Source organism: Dendrobates tinctorius, unplaced genomic scaffold (genome assembly GCF_039654945.1).
Source record: "Dendrobates tinctorius isolate UK_male_01 unplaced genomic scaffold, ASM3965494v1 ptg000143l, whole genome shotgun sequence".
In the NCBI taxonomy this organism is placed as follows: Eukaryota; Metazoa; Chordata; class Amphibia; order Anura; family Dendrobatidae; genus Dendrobates; species Dendrobates tinctorius.
Window position 1 is genome coordinate 28,493,860 of NW_027361810.1, and position 26,557 is coordinate 28,520,416.

The 26,557-nt window shown below is 43.9% G+C and overlaps 1 protein-coding gene across 4 annotated transcripts in view; it reads left to right on the forward strand.

Annotated features, from left to right (window-relative positions):
- GPD2 (glycerol-3-phosphate dehydrogenase 2) overlaps positions 1-26,557 on the forward strand; it is a 262,935-nt gene that overhangs the window by 96,636 nt on the left and 139,742 nt on the right. For all 4 annotated transcript variants that reach the window (XM_073545647.1, XM_073545650.1, XM_073545651.1 and 1 more), the window contains 3 exons: positions 4,171-4,335; positions 4,863-5,007; positions 9,043-9,236. In XM_073545647.1, coding sequence (XP_073401748.1) covers positions 4,171-4,335; positions 4,863-5,007; positions 9,043-9,236 — 504 coding nt within the window. The remainder of the gene's footprint in view (positions 1-4,170; positions 4,336-4,862; positions 5,008-9,042; positions 9,237-26,557) is intronic.

The window sequence follows — 26,557 nt, forward strand, 5'->3', positions numbered from 1 at the left end:
TTTCCTGGATCTATTTACCATTCTAGTGTATACATGCATATTCTATCTTCTTGTTGGTTTCATTAGTTATCCTTGTATTCATAACCATATAGGGGCTAGGTGCCAATTTGGGTTTTACTATTATTTGATAGTGAGCATATTACCATTATTGTCATATTGTTAGTATATATGCTGTCTATATGTATCATGAGGGCTATGTGCTAGAGGTTTTACCCTCTTTTGGGTATGTTAAACGAACGCATTGTGCGGTTTTAATTGTTTTTAATATTGTGTGTTGTTTTTTTGTGGATGTTTCAATAAAAAATTTATCAACCTTATATTTCTATATACCTTATTGGTGATCCCTATTATTTACATGCCTCTTTTCTGGTTTATGCAAAAGCACTAGTGTGAAACTAGCCTAAGAGTGCACCGTTCTTGGTCGACTTAATTTGATACATCTGCTGGCTCACACGTTGTCCTCTATATTAAAGCGTAGGAACTGCAGCGCTGTGACTGGCGGTAACATCAATAAAGTTACCGCCGATCACTGACTGTGTTTCCCATGCTGTCATTTTTGTGAACCGCCGGATGTTCTGACTCTCCCATTCATTTGAATGGGGTCCAAGTTTGGGATCAAGTTTGGGTACCGTTCTGGCACCCGGACCAAACTTTTTTTTTTTATAAACTTCGGTCAAAACTAACATCCACGGGTCTGTCCATCCCTAGTGACATGGCTTCTTTATAACCACTTAGCTTAGTTGAAAACCTGAAGAGGTGTTAAGACGCTGAACATATGATTAGTAAGTTATTTTTACATGGAAATTTATATCTTCATTCTTTTGAGCATTTTCTGGCTAGTTTTTCAGAGAAAGCCTCTTTTAGGAGAATTTTGAAGCGGATTCAGTTCAAAATCCTTCCAAACTGCTTCGATAAGGTGGTGAAAAAAATACATATACTTTTTATTAAAAAAAGCAACGAACAAAAACCTCATCTTGATAAGAAATCCCTGAGCGTCTCTGTGTAATGTGTTCCACACTTTAGAAGATTAATACTTCAGTAACACTGCCTAGTTATATGTCCTTCATTAATAAGTGTAATGTTTACATTTATTAATTGATCACACAGAACCGATTTGTAAAGTTCTGGTTTTATATCTTAATTTATGAACGGGTCTATAATGTGGCTCGTTCACATTGAAGTTAAATCATCATTTGCATCTACTTATTTCTCTAATTGATTACACGGAGTTCATTAATATTGAATCCGTCTTCTCGGGGACAATTAGTTGTTTACTTATTGATTATTTGTGTAATATCCATTATTATCGAGGTGACATTTTGTTTGCCTATTTTTTCTGTTCACTACTTAATGATCTCATCTAATATTGATATAAAACTCAGTTTACTTCTACTATAATCCTGTAACATAGCAAAAAAAAAAGTTCAATTAGTGACCGCTCATATAAACAAACTGTTAATTTTATGTTTAGTGATTTTTGTAATTTAAATATATTGCCTGAAATGGTGTGTTTTTTTTTTTTTCTTTTTTTTGCTTTTAAATACTTTAAAGCTACGTTCCCACTATGAATTATTGGTGTTTTAGATTTTCTGTATCATTTGTGCTCCTTATTAAAGGGGATATCTGGGACTTAACAACAACATAAGATGTATCTAAGCACCAACAATCAGGTAGTTGCTAATTACCTGCCTGTTGGGCTCAGCGCCATTCTTCCCCGGCCCAGAGCGGGCACATACCTTCCCGCCGGGGATTTGGAAGCCTCTGCTAACAACACGTTTACAGAGCGGACGGGGTGGGACTTCTGAGGTCATTCTGATTGACAGCCGGATCCCCGCTGCCTAACTGGGAGAGCCAACTCTCAATCAAAATGACCTTGGAAGTCCTGCCCCTTCCACTCTGTAGACGTGTTGTCAGCAGAGGCTTCTGCATCCCCAGCAGGAGCCGTCTGTGATCGCTCTGTGCCATGGAGAACGACACCATGCACAACAGGCAGGAATGGTGAGACCAAAATTGAACTTTTTGGCCACAACCATAAACGTTACATTTGGAGAGAGGTCAACAAAGCCTTTGATGAAAGGAACACCATTCCTACTGTAAAGCACAGTGGCGGTTTGCTGATGTTTTGGGGATGTGTGCACTACAAAGGCACAGGAAACTTGGTCAAAGTTTAAGTAAAGATGAATGCAGCATGTTATCAGCAATTACTGGAGGCAAATTTGCAATCATCAGCCTGGAAGCTGCACATGGGACGTACTTGAACGTTCCTACATAACAACAATCCAAAACACAAGACCAAGTAGATCTGTCATTGGCTTCAGCAGAACAAAGTGAAGGTTCTGGAGTGGCCTTTTCAGTCTCCTGACCTCAATATCATTGAGCCACTCTGAGGAGATCTCAAGCGCCCAGTTCATGCTAGACAGCCAAAGAATTCATAGGAACTGGAAGCTTTTTGCCAAGAAGAGTGGGCAGCTTTACCATCTGAGAAAGCAAAGAACCTCATCCACAATTACCACAAAAGACTTCAAGTTGTCATTGATGTTAGAGGGGGAGATACACGGTATTAAGAAATGGGGTATGTGAACTTATGATCAGGGTCATTTGGATTTCTTCTGGCGACTCGACCATGCAGCCAATTTTTCTTCAAGTGCCTCCTTATTGTGCATCTTGAAACAGCCACACCGCTAGTTTTCAGAGAGTCCAGTATTTCAGCTGATGTTATTTGTGGGTTTTTCTTTGCATCCCAAACAATTTTCCTGGCATAGGTCACAGGTAAGGATGTTACCTTTAGTAGCCATTCAAATCCGTGTGTGTCAACTTCTGTGCATGTTATCAGGCTAAAATCACCAGGGTATGTAAACTTTTGATCAGGGTCATCTGGATGTTTTGGGTTGTCATTATGATTTAAGAAGAGAAAACAGTAGTTTGACAATAAATGGCTTCACCCAACCACTAACCATGAGTGGAGAAAAAGTTTTGGTGTTATTATTCATATTCTCTGAAAAAATAACAAGAAAGCAAAAATTCTGCTGGGGTATGTAAACTTTTGAGCACAACTGTATTAAGACGTTACTTTGTACTCCATTTGCGCCAAAGTAAGATGCTCCAATTACATTAAGTGGCATATGTCTCTTAATGAATTTGGCGTATCTTTCATCTGCCGCACCCCACTGCAAGAAATATTACACAGTCAAGGGCTAGATGTCTATCGTAATTTACGCCACATTTTTGGAGAAAATTATGATGAATTTTTTTCGGCCATATTTAGTCTTGCCTCCTACTTGCTTTGTCTTGCCCACCGTTCCAAATATTTATGCAGCTGGCGCAAAAACATGAAAAGTCACAAAACTTTTTGCACAACTACAAGTTTTGAAAAAAATAAAAAAAAAATAAATCTCAGGCAGTTTTTCTCCAGAAAGCTGTCAAAAACTGCTTGATGAATCTGGGCCCAAGTGTTAGTTCTCCTTTAAATAAGGGGTTAGATTTATGTTTAGTGGTTAATATATGTTTGTTTATTGTAACTTTAGGGACTTCTTTATGTGATGTGGTTTCATTATATTATTATGTGTGTACGTATAATAGTATGGATTGCGGAGGTTTTATGTTGCTTTTTTACATCACGTTTCTTTGCCATTTTAATACTTTGCGTTGGTTATCCTATAAATAACTGGTTAATTTTATGCTTTGTGTTATTGAACGCTAATATTATTGTGGAATTTTTATGTAGCTTTTTATCTTGTAATATTATGATTATATGTGACTGTATTATCGGAAGCAATGTTGAACCTTGTTACTTTTTATCTTGTGTCTTTTTTCATACTCTAAGTGTTAGTTCTCTTATAATCTAAAAGATAAAGGCTTAATGTTTTTAAATTACTGAATTATAAAAGTATTGGTTCATTTCTATAGATTTTTTTTATTTTTTTTTATTTTTTTTATTTTTACATTTTTTTAATGCTTTATTATAATGATGTATTTTATGCAGCCGCTTCATAGGCTGATACCAAAGAGACAATGTGTCTTTAAATAATTCGGGTAAGATCTAGCCAGCCATCATGTAGATTTGCTGTGACAGGGACAGATGTGACAGATCGGTTGTGACACACTTCCATACCACAAGTCAGTGGCTTGAGGTGACTCATGTCCTTCCTTTGATTCCGTCCTCTGCTGCAGGACAGCACAACGATGCTCGAATGAACCTTGCCATCGCTCTCACTGCTGCCAGGTATGGTGCTGCCACAGCCAATTACACTGAAGTGGTGGGCTTGCTGAAGAAGACAGATCCGGAGACCGGCACTGAACACGTCTGCGGCGCACGTTGCAAAGACGTTCTAACAGGTATCTGACTTGTGGCCTCCTGTACATACATGTGTGTATTGTATATAGCTTTAGATAGAATTATTGTTATACCCAAGATCGCACGCCCTCATCCAGTCGTATTATAGGTACGCGGCACATCTGTGATGTCCAGAGAGGTCAGTACTAGTGATGAGCAAACGTGCTGGCATAAGGTGTTATCTGAGCATGCTCTGGTGCTAACCGGGTGTCCTTATCAGCAATCTCTGCAGGTCTTGTGACCGTCGAACTGCCGCGAGACATGCAGCTGCGGGGACTCGAACATATTTTTCGAGCACGCCGAAGACACTCGGTTAGCACCCAAGCATGCTCAGGTAACACCTTATCCGAGCACGCTTGCTCATCACTACTTAGTACTACAACCACCAGGAAAAGCAGTCAGCCGCTGTGTTTGGACAGGTCACAATCACTCAGTTGTAGAAATGTAACAATGGAGAATAACGTACCCCCAGACGTTGTTAAAGACCATAGGATATCTAGTTTGACTTTTTATCCCTTTGGTTTCGCAGGACAAGAATTTGATGTCCGAGCCAAATGTGTCATCAACGCCACTGGGCCGTTCACAGACTCTCTGCGCAAAATGGACAATCAGCAAACCGACAAGATCTGCCAACCCAGCGCCGGTGTGCATATTGTGATGCCCGGGTATTACAGGTATCGTCCATAGATTATTATTTGTGGCAAGTATGCTGCTTCATCAGAGGTGGTGAAGTTATGTGGATATTGTACTGCAGAAACAACTATTGACTTATGTATTGTTAGTGGAGATCTATACTCAGTAGGGATTAAAGGGAATCTGTCCACATGTAATCTGAGAGCAGCATAATAGAGAGCAAGAAAGCCTGATTCCAGTGATATCTCACTTGCTGGGCTGCGTTGTGCAGTTTTGAGAAAATCCCTGTTTTATCTGTTATAGATGTAACAGTGGTCAGAATGTTGAGCCATGCATAACCCCGCCCACACTATTGATTGGCAGCTTCCTGTGCACGCTGTCAGCAAGCTGCCAATCAGTGGTGGGGGCGGGGTTACACAGTTTATCTGGACTGCTGTGTATGTGACATCTAGTCAGTGATAATCTCCTGCTGTTAAAACACTTACTGTATTGAAACTGCAGCACAGAGCTTAGTAAGTGACACATCACCATAATCAGGCTCTCTTGCGCTATATTATGCTGCTAAGAGATTAAATAGCAAAAAACCTGCTTACACATTCATTTTAACCTCTTCATGACCGTACACATTTTTATTTTTGCGTTTGATCAGGCTTTTGAACATCTTTTAACTGCCTCAGTTTTCTAAAAATGCCAACTGATTAAAATAAGTAGGCTATGTTTGCACGTTGCATTTTTACTGCAATTTTTTTCTGCAGGCAAAACCTTCTCTCTTGGCAGTAAAGAACCTGCTTAAAGTGGGTTTTGCTGCATTTTTGCTGCATATTTCCATGTTTTTATTGTTTCTTGTGCATGCTGATAAAGTTTAGTACCTCTCCCAAAAAAAAAAAAACGTGATGCAACTTCCTTAAGGGTTTTGCATTAAAAATGCCGCAGAAACTGATACCTGCTCTTTTTGCTGCATTTTTGAACTTGCTCTTTGCTTTCTATAGGTGAAAAAAATGCTGCAAAAACACTGAAAGAAGTGACACGCTGCAGTTTCCAGATCAGTCAGGAGAAAAAGCCAATGTGTTTGCACGAGATTTCTGAAACCTCACAGCTTTTGCTGATGCTATAAAAACGCAGCTTAAAATTTTGCATTTAAAAAAAGAAGTAAAAATGTAATGTGTGAACATTGCTGTATTCTAACCATTCTTCTGGCATTTTCCGCTCAGAAGACACTCTGTACTTTTACAATTCAAGTCAATGGGAACGCTCAAATAATGGCAGAATTACATTTGGTAGAAAACTGTATGGGCACAAAAGCGCCCATGACCACGATACCCTTTTAGCTGCAAAGGAAAGTGAAAGGAAGGTGCTCTCCAGAGCTGGCTGTGTGCCGGCATAACTCCTACAAAACATGAGAGCGGAACCAGCTCACTCTCCGCCAGTCCTGGTGGATCCGGGAGTCCGCGATCAGCGCTGCTGCAGGCGCTCAATGCAATACAAGAAAGAAATGAGATACAGCTCCCGGGAAATGTGTGATGAACAAAAAAAATGTGTTTTTTTTTAATTTACTTATGCTCTTTAACGCGTGAACTTCATAATTTCCTTTTTTTACAGATGCAGTGACACCATATACGTTGTGGTGTGCACAGATGCTTACTGAGAGTAGCCATCTTTATACATAACAAACTTGCACTCTGTAGCGCTATAGCATGCAAGCAGGAAATTGGAATTGCATTACTGCTCTAGAAAGTAGGAAAAAAAGATTCTTACAATTCATGTGTGCCTAGCCGCCAGCAACAAGGCATATACTTCATGTTTGCATGCCATAGCGTGTATAATGCAACCAGCCCTCTTTGTGTGTGGCGCGGGCTCGGCTCCTGAGCGAGCTCCATACACTCGTACCCAGCATAGAAAGTACTTGTATTTCATATGTTGGGAAAAGCATAGAATAGGTTTTCCAAGGATGTTTTTTTTTTTTTCTCAAATGGGATAACAGAAAATGTATGAAAAAAAATATCAACCCTATAATTCTGTGCTGTCTGTATAATTCTCCTCACCTCCGGTGCCGTCAAGCTGGTGGTAATAGCTGGTCTCTGTTTTCACCCTTGTAATAATGAAGTCAGATATATCTATGTGACTGCTGCTGCCAATCCCTAGTGTCACAGTGATAAATTGTACGTCCTAGCATCATACTCCGATCAATTTATTTGCCAGAATTTTTTGACTCTTCCAGAACAAAAATCTTAGGAAAACAAAGCTATGCCTGACCTGGTAAAGTTTTTAATGAATAGATTTACTAATGGGACATTCACTCTGTCAGGGCAGTCTCACACGTCCAGATAATTCCGATACCGGAGCTGTCCGTGTGGGTACGTGGTACATCCGTGTAGCAACTGTGTGCCGCATCAGGATCATACGGACGGCCGCCAGGGAAGCAGCGCTACAGTAAGCGCTGTTCCCCGGCGGCTGGTGCTGAACACTGCTGTCATTCTTCTCTCCTGCTCTGCCGGCAACAGCGAGCAGGAGAGAATTAATGAAAAAAAAAAACGACGTGGGGTCCCCCTCTATTTGTGAACCAACCCGGCAAAACTCCCAGCTGGGGGCTGCTATTCTCAGGTTGGTAAGGTGCCATTGATCTTGGCCCCCCCAGCCTATTCTGGAGCTTTGTCGGGTTCTTCCCACTTGCCCTGAAGCGGGGTGGCAAGTGGGGTTAATAAGGGGGTTATTTTCACCTTTCAATTGTAAGGTGACATTAAGCCTGGGTTAGTAATGGAAAGGTGTCAATAAGACACCTATCCATTACTAATCCTACAGTTATTCAAGGGTTAAATAAACACACAATAAGAACAAAGTATTTTAATGAAAGAATACACTGCACACAGTGTTTAAAGCTTTATTATTCTCCTAATTCCATATCGACACCATCGTACTCCTGTAAAACAATTATAAAATAATAAACCAACAATATACATTACCTGTCTAACGATCAGTCACGTCCCACAGCGTAATCCATCTCAGGGGTTAATCAGATTACAGCCGGAGCGCTACTAATGCGACCGCTCCGACTGTAAACTACTGGGGAATGAATGGAAGCAGCCGGCGCATGCTCAGTAACTAGCGGTGACGTCACAGAGCCTGTGCGCTTTGCTTACAGTAGCGCTTCTTCTCCGGCAACCATCCGAGAAAGCGGAGGACAGTGTGAACTGCTCTCCGTGTGCCGTGTTCAGCATGTTTTGCGGACCGTGCGCTCCCGCAAACACTGACATGTCTCAGTGTTTTGCACACGGACCGTGTGCAGAGAACCCTTCATGTTTACATGTGTCTATGTGTGTCAGTGTCAAAACTGTCACTACACCTACCGGAGCCACTGACATGTGAACCCAGCCTCAGCCAGTCTGGAGGTGTGGCGGCGGGTGTGCAGAGGTTCGGCAGCGGGTGTACAGAGGTGCGGCCGTTCTTTCATAGTGCGAGTGATAGTGATATTTTCCTGGTTCAAAGTCAATGGGGATTAAAAAAAAATGCAGATCCTGATGAACCATGACTATTCTTTCCATCAGATACTGGATCTGAGATATACATTGTGAATCTTGTACAAATAGAAGCTGTGACTCCATTGTCTGATTGTAATCTGTCAAATGCTCAATGTTATCCGACCACTTACCATTTTTTACATCAACTCCTGCTGATGGGAATAAGAAAAGTAGTGACAGTAGTTGGAATTTCCTTCAGAAACATGCAAATTGTCTCTTCAGAGATGAAGAGGACTAGAAGTCTAGAAGCACCTATTGGAAGGAGCAATCCTAAAAGTCAGTATCGACGCTCTAACGAGTATTGCCACATGACTTGGGATAAAAGCCAAACCAGAATCTCAATTTGCAGACACGTGTTTCGAGAAATTTTCCCCTCCTCAGTACAAAGCAGGATATCTGATTTGGCTGTATGAACACAGTAATCTGAAAAACTTATATTTACATTTATATTTTGATCATCGGCATCTGTTCCATGTGTGTTCTCTTTTTTTTTTTTTTTTTCCTTTTACTTTTCGTACATGACAATTCTCTCAACTGATGATGGTTTTATATCTCTTGTAGCCCTGATAATATGGGACTGCTGGATCCCGCCACCAGTGATGGCAGAGTTATTTTCTTCCTGCCATGGGAGAAGATGACCATCGCTGGAACCACTGACACTCCGACGGAGATAACCCACCACCCAATTCCCACAGAGGAAGACATTAATTTCATATTGACTGAAGTTCGCAACTACCTGAGCAGTGATGTGGAAGGTAAGCCATACATCAGTCCTGTCTTTATTCCTGCATCTTGTATTTTTTTATTTTTTTTGAGTGAGAGAACATTGTCCATCACGCTTATTGCCTATCACTGTGACATTTAGATGAAATATTGAGGATGAAGGGAATTCTCAATCCCAGAGAATGCTTTTCTATTATTTATTTATTATATTATTATTTTTTATTATTCTAATTAATTTTGGTCATAATTGTAACTTCCCCATCGCTAAAGGTAAGGCAACTGAGCAAATGCCTATTGGAGAAAAAATGATGCCTGGTCTTCTTCCCTGCCACCCTGTGTGCATGTAGTTTTCCTAAAATCCATCTTCGCATTGACTATTAGAATGATATGATATAATTACCTAAACTACCTTATATAAAGAATTCCTGCCATTTCTTGCCTTTACTGTTATAAGTTGTTTTTTACATGTGGATAAGTAAAGCTTTGCCATATATATCTTCTTCTCCTTCCATCAGACTGTAAGACACCCCTTAGAGATTCTGTAAATGTCCAAGAAACGATTTCAGTCCTGCACAGTATCTAGAATTATACAGTAAAGAGTAGACCATGAGGAGGGGATGCTGCTGCAGTTTCACTGTGTCTGTGAGACTGCAGGACAGGAAGTAGAAGTTCGGAAACATCTGATTGGCTGAGCGCAGCTTAAGAATTAAATGAGAAAGGCTCCTTACTGGAAAGTGAAAATATACAGTATATTTTCAGATGGTTGCAAATAAACCTCCTTAATAAAACCATATCTACGGCAGTAGAATGTTTAATTTTCTTTATATTAATAAATACTTTAAGGGAATCTGTCAGCAAGATTTTGCTATGTAATCCGAGAGCACCATGATGTAGGAGCAGAGACCCTAATTCCAGCAATGTGTCAATTACTAGTCTGTGTTTTGCTGTTTAAATACAATAATCATTTTATCAGCCAGAGATAATCACTACAATACAACTTGGCACATGTAGGGTAATCCAACCCCTCCCCCAGCACCGATTAGCAGCTCTGTCAGTATACAACATATACAGAAAGCTGTGGTGTGAGCGGGGTAATATACATAGCTCAAAACTGAGCTCTGCTAGATCTGCAGCAGAGAAAGCTGTGACTCGATGATAACTGCTGCATCCAGTAGGCTAAGTGATATTTCTCTGGAATCAGGGTCTCTGTCCCTACCTCACAGTTCTGTCCGATTACATAGCAAAAAAAGATTAGCTTTAAAAGTATTGTTAATTGTAAGAGATGGCAAAAACATGTCATCACTAGAGTTGAGCGAAACGGGTCGAAAAAATTCAAAAGTCGCCGACTTTTGGCAAAGTCGGGTTTCATGAAACGAAACCCGACCCTAGGATGAGGTCGGCCACGAGGTCGGCGACTTAGGCGCCAAAGTCGCGTTTCAAAAGTTTGTTTTGCGCTCTTTTTCAGCCAATCAGGATCCACGGACACTGTGGGCAACGTGATGACCTAGGCACGGGTCACCACCATCTTTCAGAAGGGCATGCAAGTGATTGGCTTGCTTTGGTGGGCGTCACAGGGGGTATAAAAGGGCGTGCACGCCGACCGCCATCTTACTTCTGCCGATCTTAGTATAGGGAGAGGTTGCTGCTGATTCTGTAGGGAGAGCGTTAGGCAGGGAAGAAGACAAAAAAACTGCTTCTGCTGCTAGCGATTTGGCCTGCACAACACACAAGTCACTGTGTGTGCAGTGCAAGGGGAGGCTATATTGTGGTGTATCAGTGGTGTTGGTTGTTGGGCTGCCTTTTAAGGCTTCCTGACACGCTGGCATTGCTGTTTACCCACTGCTCCGCAAACTGCTTTTTTAAAAGCAATCCAATCTCCCTTATCCTCTAGTCACTTTTGTCACAGCTGTGCCATCGAGCCTGTCACATAGCGCTCAGATATCAGTGGGCCTCACACAATCCACAAGTGTCTAGTGTCCAAAAGTGTGCGCAGAGATTCAAAATCTCCATTATCCTCTCGTCACTTTGGTCACAGGCAGCTGTGCCATCGAGCGTGTCACATAGCGCTCAGATATCAGTGGGCCTCACACAATCCACAAGTGTCCAGTGTCCAAAAGTGTGCGCAGAGATTCAAAATCTCCATTATCCTCTCGTCACTTTGGTCACAGGCAGCTGTGCCATCGAGCGTGTCACATAGCGCTCAGATATCAGTGGGCCTCACACAATCCACAAGTGTCCAGTGTCCAAAAGTGTGCGCAGAGATTCAAAATCTCCATTATCCTCTCGTCACTTTGGTCACAGGCAGCTGTGCCATCGAGCGTGTCACATAGCGCTCAGATATCAGTGGGCCTCACACAATCCACAAGTGTCCAGTGTCCAAAAGTGTGCGCAGAGATTCAAAATCTCCATTATCCTCTCGTCACTTTGGTCACAGGCAGCTGTGCCATCGAGCGTGTCACATAGCGCTCAGATATCAGTGGGCCTCACACAATCCACAAGTGTCCAGTGTCCAAAAGTGTGCGCAGAGATTCAAAATCTCCATTATCCTCTCGTCACTTTGGTCACAGGCAGCTGTGCCATCGAGCGTGTCACATAGCGCTCAGATATCAGTGGGCCTCACACAATCCACAAGTGTCCAGTGTCCAAAAGTGTGCGCAGAGATTCAAAATCTCCATTATCCTCTCGTCACTTTGGTCACAGGCAGCTGTGCCATCGAGCCTGTCACATAGCGCTCAGATATCAGTGGGCCTAACACAATCCACAAGTGTCCAGTGTCCAAAAGTGTGCGCAGAGATTCAAAATCTCCATTATCCTCTCGTCACTTTGGTCACAGGCAGCTGTGCCATCGAGCCTGTCACATAGCGCTCAGATATCAGTGGGCCTCACACAATCCAAAAGTGTCCACTGTCCACAAGTGTGTGCAGAAATTCTAAATCTCCCCTGTCCTATAGACACCTTGTACCTTGTTTTACATTACTATATAGTTTGTTGGATTTTGTCTACATTTCTACCAAAAATGAGGAAGGCTGGTGGAAGAGGCCGTGGAATTGGGCGGGGGTTGGCAGCTGGTAATGATGGTGTTGGTGGTGGATCTGATGGTAGTGGCAAGAGCAAAATAGGACCGAATGCAGGAGGTGCTGACCCTGCGTCATCGTCTGGCTACATAAGGCCTCGAACGCTTAGTTTTCTAGGAGTTGGCAAACCGCTTTTAAAGGCAGAGCATCAGGAAAAAGTTTTGTCTTACATTGCTGACTCAGCCTCCAGCTCTATCGCCTCCTCTTCTGAAGTTGTAAAAAGTAAAAGCACTGAGTCGTCATTGGAGGCTCATGTTCATGAACCACACCTTTCCTTGTGTCCTTCACCCTAACCAAGATTGAAGGATGACGCAGGCCATACTACTGATTACTCCATGGAGCTGTTTTCACATACCATGCCTGGATTATCAAGTGAAATGGTGAATTACCCAGGCCAAGATGAATCTGACATGGAGTGCACTGATGCACAGCCGCTGATGGATGATTCTGCTGGTACATTCACTCAGAGCACTACATTGTCCTCGCAGTGTACAGAGCCAGATTTTGACCCTGATGAGACTCAGGTGCCCCTTCCCGCACACTATACCACCATACACGGTGACACAGAGGAAGGTGCACATGACATAGAAGAGGAGGTGATGGATGACCCAGTTGTTGACCCAGATTGGCATCCATTGGGGGAAGAGGGTGCTGCTTCCAATAGCTCAGATGAGGAGCATCCACATCAGACATCGACATCGCAACAGCTGTTATCTGGCAGGCCCGGAGCACTCCAAAGACAGGTTCCAAACATCAAAAGAGTTGCTGGACAGCTTGTCCAGAGGGTCAAAAGATCACAGCGTGCTAGGCCGCAAAATGTCTGCTAAAGTAGGAAGAGTGCAGTGTGGCACTTTTTTGAACAAAATCCTCATGATCAGGCCAAGGTTATCTGTAAGAAGTGCGCAAAGACCTTTAGCCGAGGGAAAAATCTGAAAAATTTGAATACCAGTTGCATGCTTAGACATTTAACCAGCATGCACTTGCAAGCGTGGACACAACACCAAACCTCAAGTGCCACATGTGCAACTGATCACAACGAAGGTAGTCAGCAACGCTACATTGTTTCCCCCACTGTAAGCCCACCGGTTAGCACAGCAGCAAATGTTGAGGTGTCGTTGCAAGACCACAGCAGTCAGGGAATCCCACTGTTATATCAACGAAAGACTGATTCTAGGCCATCAGAAAGAACACCAACTCCATCACCATCATCAACCCTCTCTCAGTCCGCCCTGTCCACCGCTACTTCCACCATATGCAGCTCTCAAGTCCAGCTCACCCTCCCAGACACTATGAGTAGGTCAAGAAAGTACTCAGTCTCTCATCCGCGTACACTGGGTTTGAACGCCCACATTGCCAAACTAATCTCGTTTGAGATGATGCCCTTTCGGTTGGTGGAAAGCACAGCTTTCCGCGAACTCTTGGCCTATGCAGTACCACGCTATGACCTACCCAGTCGCCACTTCTTCTCTCGCAAAGCCATCCCAGCCCTCCACCATCATGTGAAAGACCGCATTGTCCATGCACTCAAGCAGTCAGTGAGTGGAAAGGTGCACCTCACAACTGATGCATGGTCCAGTCGGCATGGCCAGGGCCGTTACGTGTCCATCACTGCGCACTGGGTTAATGTGGTGGATGCAGGGTCCACAGGGGACAGCGGTGGTGGGACAGTGCTGCCTAGCCCACGGTATAGGAAACAGTTGGCTGTAGGCGTTCGACCCTCCTCCTCCTCCTCCTCCTCCTCCAGAAGCGAAAGCTCGTCCACAGAGCGCAGTCGTACGAGCACTCCATCTGCAGCTGCCACTGTTGCACACGATGTGTCCCCCTATCGAGCAGCTAGTGGAAAGCGTCAGCAGGCTGTGTTGCAGATGATGTGTTTGGGTGACAGACACACCGCCGAGGTGCTGGCCGAGTACTTGAAGCGACAAACTGAGTCATGGCTGGGCAGTGTACATCTTGAGGCAGGCAAGGTAGTTAGTGATAACGGCCGTAATTTTGTGGCAGCCATAGCCCTTTCAAAACTCAGCCACATACCTTGCTTGGCTCACACCTTGAACCTGGTGGTGCAGTGCTTCCTCAAAAATTATCCGGAGTTAACAGCCCTGCTCCAGAAGGTGCGAAGACTGTGCGCGCACATCCGCCGGTCGCCTGTACACTCCGTTCGTATGCAGAAGCTGCAGCGATTGCTGCACCTTCCCAACCACCGCCTCATTATCGACATTGCTACAAGGTGGAACTCCACCCTGCACATGGTGGAGCGGCTGTGCGAGCAGAGGCAGGCCATAATGCATTTGTGGGAGGATACACGGCCAGGCACTTTGAGAGCAGACATGGAGTTGACAGGCGTGCAGTGGTCGAAGCTGAAAGACCTTTGTAAAGTCCTTCAGTGTTTTGAGGAATGCACACGGCTGGTAAGCGCAGACGACGCCATCCTAAGCATGAGCATCCCACTTATGCGTCTGCTCATGCAAACTTTGACGCACCTTAAGGAGCAGGCGTCTGCAGCCAATGTTGATGAGGAGGAAGAGGAGGAGGGAATCCTTGATGACATTCAGCCATTGTCTGCTCAGGGACCTCTCCTGGACGAGGTGGAGGAAGAAGAGGAGGAGGAGGAGGATGATGGGGATGATTACTTAGGGGAGGAGGATGCATCTCGTGGGGCAAGTGAAAATGTTGGCGTGGCAAGGTCTGGTACAGGGTTTGTGCGTGACTGGAGGGATGTGGATTTGCCAGAAAGTGCTCCTCCACCCAGCACTCGCAGTGCATCATTGACACCGGGAACATTGGCCCACATGTCAGATTATGCCTTGCGGATCCTAAAAAGGGACCCCCGCATTGCCAAAATGATGAACGATGACGACTACTGGTTGGCCAGCATCCTGGATCCACGCTATAAAGGCAAATTACAAAACATCATGCCACAGGAGAACCTTGACCTAATATTGGCTAATAAACAAGCAACTCTGGTAAATCGGTTGCTTGAGGCATTCCCAGCACACAGCAGCGGTGATGGTTCTCACACGAGCCGTACGGGCCGGGGGCAGCTTGGCAGAGGTGTTCATGGTGCACACATCAGAAGTGGCGTTGGAGACAGGGGTTTCATGACAATGTTGTGGACTGATTTTTCAAATACCTCTCACACAACTGGTAATACTGCATCGATGGAAAGTGACAGGAGACAGCAGTTGTCAACTATGGTTACAAACTACTTTTCCTCCCATATCGATGTTCTCCCACACAGGTCATTCCCCTTTCACTATTGGGCCGCTAAACTGGACACCTGGCCTGAATTGGCCCAATATGCCTTACAGGAGCTCGCTTGCCCAGCTGCAAGTGTGCTATCGGAAAGAGTCTTCAGTGCAGCTGGATCAATCCTGACAGAAAAAAGGACCCGTCTGTCAACCCAAAATGTGGATGATCTAACCTTCATTAAAATGAACCACGCATGGGTTTCCAAGGATTTTGTCCCACCTTCCCCTGATGACACATAGGGTGACAGAAAAATGGCTTGCTTTGGTCCACCTCTTCCTGGTACTTCACCTATTTCGCCTTTTGCATCAGCTGAATGTCCAACATCAACATATGCCACTTTCTAAAACTCCCTAACTGTGCTGCCTCCCCCCCATGGCCGGGGTCACCACCTACCGCACGACACCGTGCGAGTGCCGTTGCCCTGGACAGGTGGGTAGGCCGACTCTTGGGCGCGGGCACTGGCACAGGGTCCCTCATAGTGCAATCAAGTGTCTCTGACGGTGGTGGTGCACACCCGCCGTCAGACACACCGCTGTACTATGAGGGGCCCAGTGCCAGTACCGACGCCCACGAGTGGGCCCCCCTTGCTTGGGCAGGGCCCCAGCATTTGCAATCTTTACCTCTCCCTGCTCCTCCGCTGTGTAATCTGGGCCGTCAAATCCATACTGTGCCTGACACCGTCTGAGCCTGCCTCCTGAGACATATATTTTGAATGTGTACGCTATCCATACATGTTATCCGGGGATACGGTACCCTTTCTAACCTTTGTGCAATCACGTGCAATCCATACTGTGCCTGACACCGTCTGAGCTTGCCTCCTGAGACATATATTTTGAATGTGTACGCTATCCATACATGTTATTCGGGGATACGGTACCCTTTCTAACCTTTGTGCAATCACGTGCAATCCATACTGGGCCTAACACCGTCTGAGCCTGCCTCCTGAGACATATATTTTGAATGTGTACGCTATCCATACATGTTATCCGGGGATACGGTACCCTTTCTAACCTTTGTGCAATCACGTGCAATCCATACTGTGCCTGACACCGTCTGAGCCTGCCTCCTGAGACATATATTTTGAATGTGTACGCTATCCATACATGTTATCCAGGGATACGGTACCCTTTCTAACCTTTGTGCAATCACGTGCAATCCATACTGGGCCTGACACCGTCTGAGCCTGCCTCCTGAGACATATATTTTGAATGTGTACGCTATCCATACATGTTATCCAGGGATACGGTACCCTTTCTAACCTTTGTGCAATCACGTGCAATCCATACTGGGCGTGAGAACGGCTGGCGAGCTGTTAAGCAAGCTACAGCACCTGTCCAGACAAGTACAGGGATTCCCTAGCGAGGAGACTTATTTGATTGTTTTCAATGTTGGGACAGCAATTTTTGGGGAGCACTATACTCTGGAGAATGATAGATGGGGCCCACCATACACTGGAACATTCCAAAGGTGGACATCAGACACTGGAGCAGCATTTACAGGGCCCATTATACACTCGAGCATTAGAAATGGGGCCCATTATGTTTGGAGCATTATTTGGGCCCATAAGACAGTGGAGCTTCATCCATGGGGACCAACATATACTGTAGCATTATTTGGAGCTCATCATATACTGTTTCAAACATTATATGGGACCAATGATTCTATATGGAGAAATAGATGGGCCTCGTCATGAGATGTAAAAAGTGAGGTATTTTTCATTGTACTATACCGCTCTTTATCTGCCGTATCGGAGCATGATGAGTTGTGGTATGTGTTAAAGGGGCGCTCTTTTGCCCAGGGCACATGAAAACCTGCAGCCAGCCCTCCCCCCCCCCCCCCCACAACTTTAGCCAAATAACCCCCATTTTTCAGTGCGTAACTTGTATTATGAAGTTAATTAAGGTTGACAAGCTTAAGTAAGAAGAATTGATGCTTTTGGCATTCAAATGGGCACTGTAGGTGTGTTTCCTGTCCTCCTCTCACTGCCGACTTTTATTCCCCATTGACTTACATTGGGTTTCGTGTTTCGGGACGACCCCGACTTTTCCCTATAATCGGACGATCTTGCTCGACCCGACTTTTGGAAAAGTCGGGTTTCACGAAACGAAACGCGACCCTAAAAAACCAAAAGTCGCTCCACTCTAGTCATCACTTCCTCCTTGTTCCTACTTTGTGTCATATTTGGATTAAAACTGAGAAATTTATAAATAAAACCACTTTGTTTTCTAGAAATTCAACCTTGCTGGGGTGGGAGAGGGGTCTCCAATGCCTCCAATACTGTAGGTCCTCCGATTTCCCATTCTAATTGGCTATAAGACAACTGGTTGCAGCAGGAGCCTCTCCCCTCTGCTCTCCCTGTAGTAGGAGAAAATGTTGTTGGTTCCACCCATTTAATTAAACACTGCCCTAGTCATTACATAGCTGGAAATAGAACAGATCAGCAGGAGATTAACCCCTGCGTCTCCTGCAGGATTTCTGCAAGACTGCCCTCTGCAGGATCCTGCCGAAAATGCTACAGACTTTAGAGGCGAGATTATCAACCTTTAACATTTATCGTTTATTCCTGGTTTTATTCTTTCTTTACAGATTCTTATTTTTACAAGACATTTTACATATCTCTATGACTTCCCTACATGGTTAAGTTTTGGAAAGCTACATGAAATGTGCATTCTGCGCTGAGAAGGGTGCTGCTAATTTCTGTGATTAGCATAATGAGTTTACTTTTCTGCAAAATGTGCTCGGTATATTATTCACACTTAGCAAATGCAAACACATGCAAAAAAAAAAAAAAAGTAGCGCGCATCTTCTCTGGCAAAGTGGTGAATAGGAAGCGAGCAATTATTCAATGTGTTCTTTATGACAGCAATTTGTCATTTAATCTGTATCCTTTAAGGTGACAGCAATCTTTCATCACTTTCTATTTTTGGCCAAAGTACCTTTCTCCTGTTGTGCGTTCCGCACCCTGCGGTGGAAGCCGTCATCTCGTCGATTACCCCAACTGCATCCATCCACGGCCATGGGTTTTAGTTTGGCGTATTTTGCACTTGGTTGACCACGTTGCTGTTTTTGTACGAGCCTTGCAGTCTATGATTTGTGTTGGATGTGGGTGGAAGAAAAACTATTTTTTTTTTTTTTTTTTTTTTGTATTGTTCTTTTGCTCCTTAACGACAAAAGGTATCTTGGGCCTTGAGGACATGGTCATACTGTATATTCTTAATTCACTGATTGCAGTGGTTTCTGGTGGGGTGACAGAAGGAGCTTTCTCCCTCTGTACAACTACTTAGATGCCATGGTTGCTAAGAAATTGAGAGGTTAAATGGGCGGGATCTAAATTATCTTAAGGGGTTATCCTCATCGATTACATTTAGGGCAGGTACGCCGTGTATACCAGAAATACATAGTAGATGCAGATCCCACCAATGGGATTGATATAGATAGAGATATATATATATATATATATATATATATCATAAAGGGCTTCATCTTAAACTGGTACAGTTGCAAAGTTCTTGTCTATGCTATCAACTTTTGCAATTTACCTCTTATTAAAAACCTCTCCGTTGTCATAAAATGGAGGGATTTCTAAAGGGGTTTTCCCAAGAACAAAGTACATTTTAATTAATAGATCTTGGAATAATAATAATTTCCACAATTGGATGTGTTAAAATAAAATGTTCCTGTGCTGAGATAATCTTATAAATGTGTCCTGTGTAATGGTCGTGTCTGACCATACAGGAATGTGGTGTGATCATACCACTTCTCCTGGACAGGGGAAGAAGCAAAAGAGAGTATATAGACCGGACAGCTTGGGACTGCAGCTGATTGTCTCTGTGCGGCGAAATATTTCACTGCCTGTTTTTAAGTAATGTTTTCCCTCAGAATAATTTGTGATCCTCGGCTGTCCTGTCTGTATACTTTTTTTTGCTTCTCCCCCTGTCCAGGAGATGTAGTATGATCACACCACATTCCTGTATGGTCAGACACGACCATTCCACAGTACATAGCAGGGGCACATTTATAAGATTATCTCAGTACAGGAATATTTTTTCTAAACACATCCAATTGTGGAAATTATTATTATTCCAAGATCTATTGATTAAAATGTTAATTAATATTAACTTTGTTCATGAGAAAGCCCCTTTAATTCTATAATTTACTGCTTTTTGCTTAAGTAACCGGCCATTTACTACAGGCCGCCTGTGCAAGCTGAAGATATGGATGAACTCTTTATGCATCAAATGGCCAAGTTCTCCAAAAAATGACATAGTTGTCATGGGGGATTTCAACTATCCAGACATTTGTTGGGAATCTCTCTCAGGCAAAACTAACAGGTCAAGGAAATTCTTATCCTCTCTTGCTGACAACTTTATCTTCCAAAAGGTAGGGGAGAAAACAAGGGGAACTGCTACCTTGGATCTAATCCTTATAAACAGGGAGGAAATGGTTGAGGAGGTAAAAGTGGCTGGGACCCTAGGAGGTAGCGACCATGCTATTTTAGAATTTTGGATAACTAGAGGAGGAAGACCTGTGAAGACTCAGACGTCAAGGTTTCAGAAATTTGTGGGAAGCAGGGTGTGTTGCAGTCCGCGCTGCCGAGATTAACAAATCACCTGGGATGCAAGATGTTGTAGCAGTGTACTCCTTTATTTCCTCCTACGCGTTTCGGCGCCCTTCCTGGCACCTTCCTCAGGGACTGCAACACACCCTGCTTCCCACAACTTTCTGAAGGTTTTTCCACGTGCGAGTGGTTGGTGGAGGTCCTGCAGCAGCTGATTCTGTGATATGCTCTCAAGCCAGTTGTGGGTTACACAAATGGAATAGGTGAGTGGAACTGTATTATACCGCTCATACTTCAAGTGTCACTAGTGATAGGGCACTATTGCGCCTCTTGTTCCCCCCACCATTTTTTGTATTGATGCAGACATCAAGGTTAGATTTCAGAAAGGCAGATTTTAAGGGATTCAGAAAGAGAATTGGAGGGATGCAATGGCTGGATATCCTTAAAGACAAAAATGTCCAGGAAGGATGGGAAATCTTGAAAAATGAAATTCTCAAAGCACAGTTGTTAACAATTCCAAAAAGAGGGAAGAATAGGAAGCATTTAAGGAAGCCAGGATGGATGAACACAGAACTTAAGCACATGCTAAAAAGGAAGAAAAAAATGTTTATAAAATGGAAAGAGGGAGGCATATCTAAAGAAGAATATAATGCTGTCTGCAGAACCTGCAGGGCACAAATCAGATTATCTAAAGCTGAAAATGAATTGAGGCTTGCAAGAGATGTCAAAAGCAATAATAAAGGATTTTGGGGATATGTCAAAAGTAAAAGAAAAGTCAAAGATGCTATAGGATTTTTACAGGATGAAAATGATGAAATGGTAAGACAGGATGTTGAGAAGGCTGAACTTTTAAATTCCTAATTTGCATCTGTTTTCTCTCAGAAAGGAAATGTAACATCAACTGTTATTCACTGTCCTATTAAGGGAATAGAAGAATCCAGGATATCTATAAACAGAAAGATAGTGAGGAAACACTTAGCTAACCTAAATGAATTCAAGTCTCCAGGTCCAGATGAATTACACCCCAGAGTACTGAAGGAGATAGCAGAAGAAATTTTTGAACCCTTCTCCATAATCTTTGAAAATTCTTGGAGAACAGGAGAAGTGCCAGAAGACTGGAGAAGATCAAATGTTGTTCCTATCTTCAAAAAGGGGAAGAAGGTGGACCCAGGCAACTATAGGCCGGTGAGTCTGACTTCTATACCAGGAAAGATCTTTGAACAAATTATTAAACAACATGTATGTCAATACCTGGATAAGAATGAAGTGATTAAACAGAGTCAGCATGGGTTTGTAACTAATAAGTCATGTCAGACTAACTTAATTTCCTTCTATGATGGTATCACTGATTGGGTGGATCAAGGAAATGCTGTAGATATAGTATATCTTGTCTTCAGCAAAGCATTTGACAAAGTCTCTCATACAATCCTTATTGAAAAAATGACTAAGTATGGAATGGACAAGGCAACTGTTAGGTGGATTCATAACTGGCTTAGTGATCGGACCCAAAGAGTGGTCGTAAATGGCTGCACATCCAGTTGGAAGAATGTCTCAAGTGGGGTACCACAGGGCTTTGTCCTGGGCCCAGTATTGTTCAACATCTTTATCAACGATTTAGATGAAGGAATTGAGGGTAAACTGATTAAATTTGCTGATGACTAGAGTTGAGCGATACCGTCCGATACTTCAAAGTATCGGATCGGAATGGATCGGCCGATCTTAAAAAAAAGTATCGGTATCGCCGATTCCGATACCGGAAGTCCCATTCAAGTCTATGGGACTTCCGGTATCGGAATAAGAAAAATCCTGTTTTTCCCTTGTACAGCCTCTCTGGGGTCTGTACGGGCCTTTCGGGGGGCTGTGCCGGCCTGCCAGGGGGTCTGTGCAGGCTCCGGTGGTCTGTGCCGGCCTGCCGGGGGGCTGTGCCGGCCTGCCAGGGGGGCTGTGCAGGCTCCGGTGGGCTGTGCCGGCCTGCCGGGGGGCTGTGCCGGCCTGCCGGGGGGCTGTGCAGGCTCCGGGGGGCTGTGCCGGCCTGCCGGGGGGCTGTGCAGGCTTCGGGGGTCTGTGCAGGCATCGTCCGATGGGACTACAAGTCCCATCGGGCGATGCCTGCTACCATGACAGTGATTGACACATTAGCCAATGATGGGACAGTAGTAGTCCCATCATCCGGCTAAAGTGTTGAATGTAAAAAAAAAAAAAAAAAAAAATTACATGCTACATACATACAACATGCATACTACATACATGCTACATTCATACTACATACTACATACATGCTACATTCATACTACATACATGCTACATTCATACTACATATATACTACATGCAACATACATACTACATACATACTACATGCAACATACATACTACATATATACTACATGCATGCAACATGCATACTACATATATGCTACATACATACTACATATATACTACATGCATGCTACATACATACTACATACATACTACATATATGCTACATACATACTACATGCTACATACATACTACATATATACTACATGCATGCTACATACATACTACATGCTACATACATACTACATATATACTACATACATACTACATACATACTACATACTACATACATACTACATGCTACATACATACTACATATATACTACATGCATGCTACATACATACTACATGCTACATACATACTACATATATACTACATGCATGCTACATACATACTACATGCTACATACATACTACATATATACTACATGCATGCTACATACATACTACATGCTACATACATACTACATATATACTACATACATACATACTACATACATACTACATGCTACATACATACTACATATATACTACATGCATGCTACATACATACTACATGCTACATATATACTACATACATACTACATACATACTACATGCATGCTACATACATACTACATGCTACATACATACTACATATATACTACATGCATGCTACATACATACTACATGCTACATACATACTACATATATACTACATGCATGCTACATACATACTACATGCTACATACATACTACATATATACTACATACATACTATATACATACTACATGCATGCTACATACATACTACATGCTACATACATACTACATATATACTACATGCATGCTACATACATACTACATATATACTACATGCATGCTACATACATACTGCATGCTACATGCATGCTACATACATACTACATACATACTACATGCTGCATACATACCACATATATACTACATACATACTACATACAATACATTCATACAATACATACATAGACATACAGTACATATAACAGAGTAACATACTTACCAATACTTGTCACATTGTTCCCCGAAGCCATTGTCTTTTACGGAATAAATATTAACATAACAAACCACAAAAATACTCACCCACGATCCGAAGCAGTCCACAAGTGTGTCCCACGACGATCTTGGGTAGAGAACTGCAGCATCAGCTGTTGCTGCCGTTCTCTACGGGCTGCAGGAATCCAATGACGGAAGGTAGGTATCCTTCCGCACTGTATTCCTCCGCCACTTAAAAAAAAAAAAAAAAGTCCCTAGTCTCACTTTATGCCATTGCTGTGTGGGAAATTCCCACGCAGCAATGGCATAAAGTGAGACTAGGGACTATTTTTTTTTTTAAGTGGCGGAGGAATACAGTGTGGAAGGATACCTACCTTCCGTCATTGGATTCCTGCAGCCCGTAGAGAACGGCAGCAACAGCTGATGCTGCAGTTCTCTACCCAAGATCGTCGTGGGACACACTCGTGGACTGCTTCGGATCGTGGGTGAGTATTTTTGTGGTTTGTTATGTTAATATTTATTCCGTAAAAGACAATGGCTTCGGGGAACAATGTGACAAGTATTGGTAAGTATGTTACTCTATGTTATATGTACTGTATGTCTATGTATGTATTGTATGAATGTATTGTATGTAGTATGTATGTAGTATATATGTGGTATGTATGTAGCATGTAGTATGTATGTAGCATGCATGTAGTATGTATGTAGTATTTTTTTTTTTTTTTTTTTAACATTTAACACATTAGCCGGATGATGGGACTACTACTGTCCCATCATTGGCTAATGTGTCAATCACTGTCATGGTAGCAGGCATCGCCAGATGGGACTTGTAGTCCCATCGGACGATGCTTGCACAGACCCCCGGACATCAGCACAGCCCCCCGGCAGGCCGGCACAGCCCCCCGGCAGGCCGGCACAGCCCCCCGGCAGGCCGGTACAGACCCCCACAGGGTGCACAGCCCCCCGGCAGGCCGGCACAGCCCCCTGGCAGGCCGGTACAGACCCCCACAGGGTGCACAGACCACCGGCAGGCCGGCACAGCCCCCCGGCAGGCCGGTACAGACCCCCACAGGGTGCACAGCCCCCCGGCAGGCCGGCACAGCCCCCCGGCAGGCCGGCACAGACCCCCACAGGGTGCACAGACCACCGGCAGGCCGGCACAGCCCCCCGGCAGGCCGGTACAGACCCCGGGCAGACCGGCACAGCCCCCCCGGCAGGCCGGCAGAGACCCCCGGAAGGCCCGAAATGACGGCGCATCATGATGCGCACACACCGCGCATCATGATGACGTCAGGCTGTCAATCAACTTTGAACTTCCGATTCCGATGCCGACTTCCGATATTGAAAAAATATCGGAAGTCGGTATCGGAATTCCGATACAGCAAGTATCGGCCGATACCCGATACTTGCGGTATCGGAATGCTCAACACTACTGATGACACAAAGCTAGGAGGGATAGCTAATACTAGAGAAGAGAGAGAGAGGATTCAAAAAGATTTAAATAAACTGGAGAAGTGGGCAGCAACTAACAGAATGGTTTTTAACAGGGAGAAATGCAAAGTACTACATCTGGGCAATAAAAATGAAAAAAATTTCCTGAAGAAGAGGTTGCAAAAAACCTTGAAACGCGTAGAATAAACCACTGTCAAACTTTAATAACCTTCTGGAATTTCATCATTTGGGCAGCGCGGACGAAATCCACGTATCCCTTTGCAGAGTTCTGTTTCAGATAGTCGGTGACCGACTTGTGGATCTGCAGCAACCCTTATCTATACATGCTTTGAATACCTACTACCAGATGAGCAGTTTTTTGTCCAACCGCCTACTTTATTTGTGGGAAGAGACCTTATATTGCGCTTGTGTCTCCCTCTTTCCTCACAATACTGATAATTGGAAATGAGATCCCAAGTCCTCTTCATTGAGGCCATGTTTCCACAAAGCGTAAAAGATGCAGTTTTTAGGCTTTGTTGTTGTTGTGTTTTTTTTTTTTCTTGTGCAGAGCATCTGCTGCTTTGAACAGTTGGAGGAGAGTGGATGTGATTTCATAAAAACTTCTACCCAGTGTGCGTATAAAGACGATGTTGAACCTTGTGTTTTTGGTTTTTTTTGTGTGTTTTTCTTTGTAGGTTACTGTGTGGACCCTGGAAAAAATTCATGTAAAAAAAAAAACCTACTCCACTACGTTTTAATAAGTGTCCCAGTATTTCTGCACTAAAAAATGCTATCAGAACTGCATGAAAAAGAGGAAACCCAACAAAAACGCAGTAATTAGGGCAGATTGCCATTATGCACTATAGTGTGGACTCCTGCAGAATAAATGCAGAGTAAAAAATGCAGCATTTTTATATATGGGACCATGACCTTAAAGTTTGTAGGACTGAGTATGAGACTGGGAGAAAATATAGTGAAAAAGACCCTGATTCCAGTGATGTAACTTATTGGACTGCTTGGTGCAGTTATGATAGAATCCCTGCTTTGTCTTGTGTAGCAGAGCTAAGACTGGGCTGTGTATAACTCTTGCCACATCCCTGACTGGCAGCTTGCTGTGTACAGTGTCAGCAAGCCACCAATCAGTGTTGGGGGCGGGGTTACACTGATTAGCCGGACTGCCGTGCATGTGAAAAATGAGGATGAATGAACTCATGGAGATCAACATCCAACACTGCGGAGACACTGGGTCGCCCTCCCAGGGCTGTGGGGTACTCGGTACCGGGCCGGTGTCAGGGGAATGTGTCACAGCAGCGGTGACCCGGTCCGTGGCCCTGGGCGCCCAAGTAATGGGGGAATGCAGTTAACGGAATGGAATAGTTCGTGACTAGTGTTGAGCGATACCATCCGATATTGAGAAATATCGGATCGGCCGATACCCAAAAAGTATCGGGTATCGCCGATTCCGATACCAGAAGTCCCATTCAAGTCAATGGAACAGAAATATCGGAATTAAAAAAAAACGTTTCTGTACTTGCACATCCTGTTCGGGAGGGGGGGAAGAGTGTGGGCGGTGCGTGGGCGGACACTGTGCGTGTCTGTGTGTGCGGGTGGGGTCTGTGCGGGCCTGCTGGGGGGTCTGTGCGGGCCTGCCGGGGGGTCTGTGCGGGCCTGCCGGGGGGTCTGTGCGGACCTGCCGGGGCTCTGTGCGG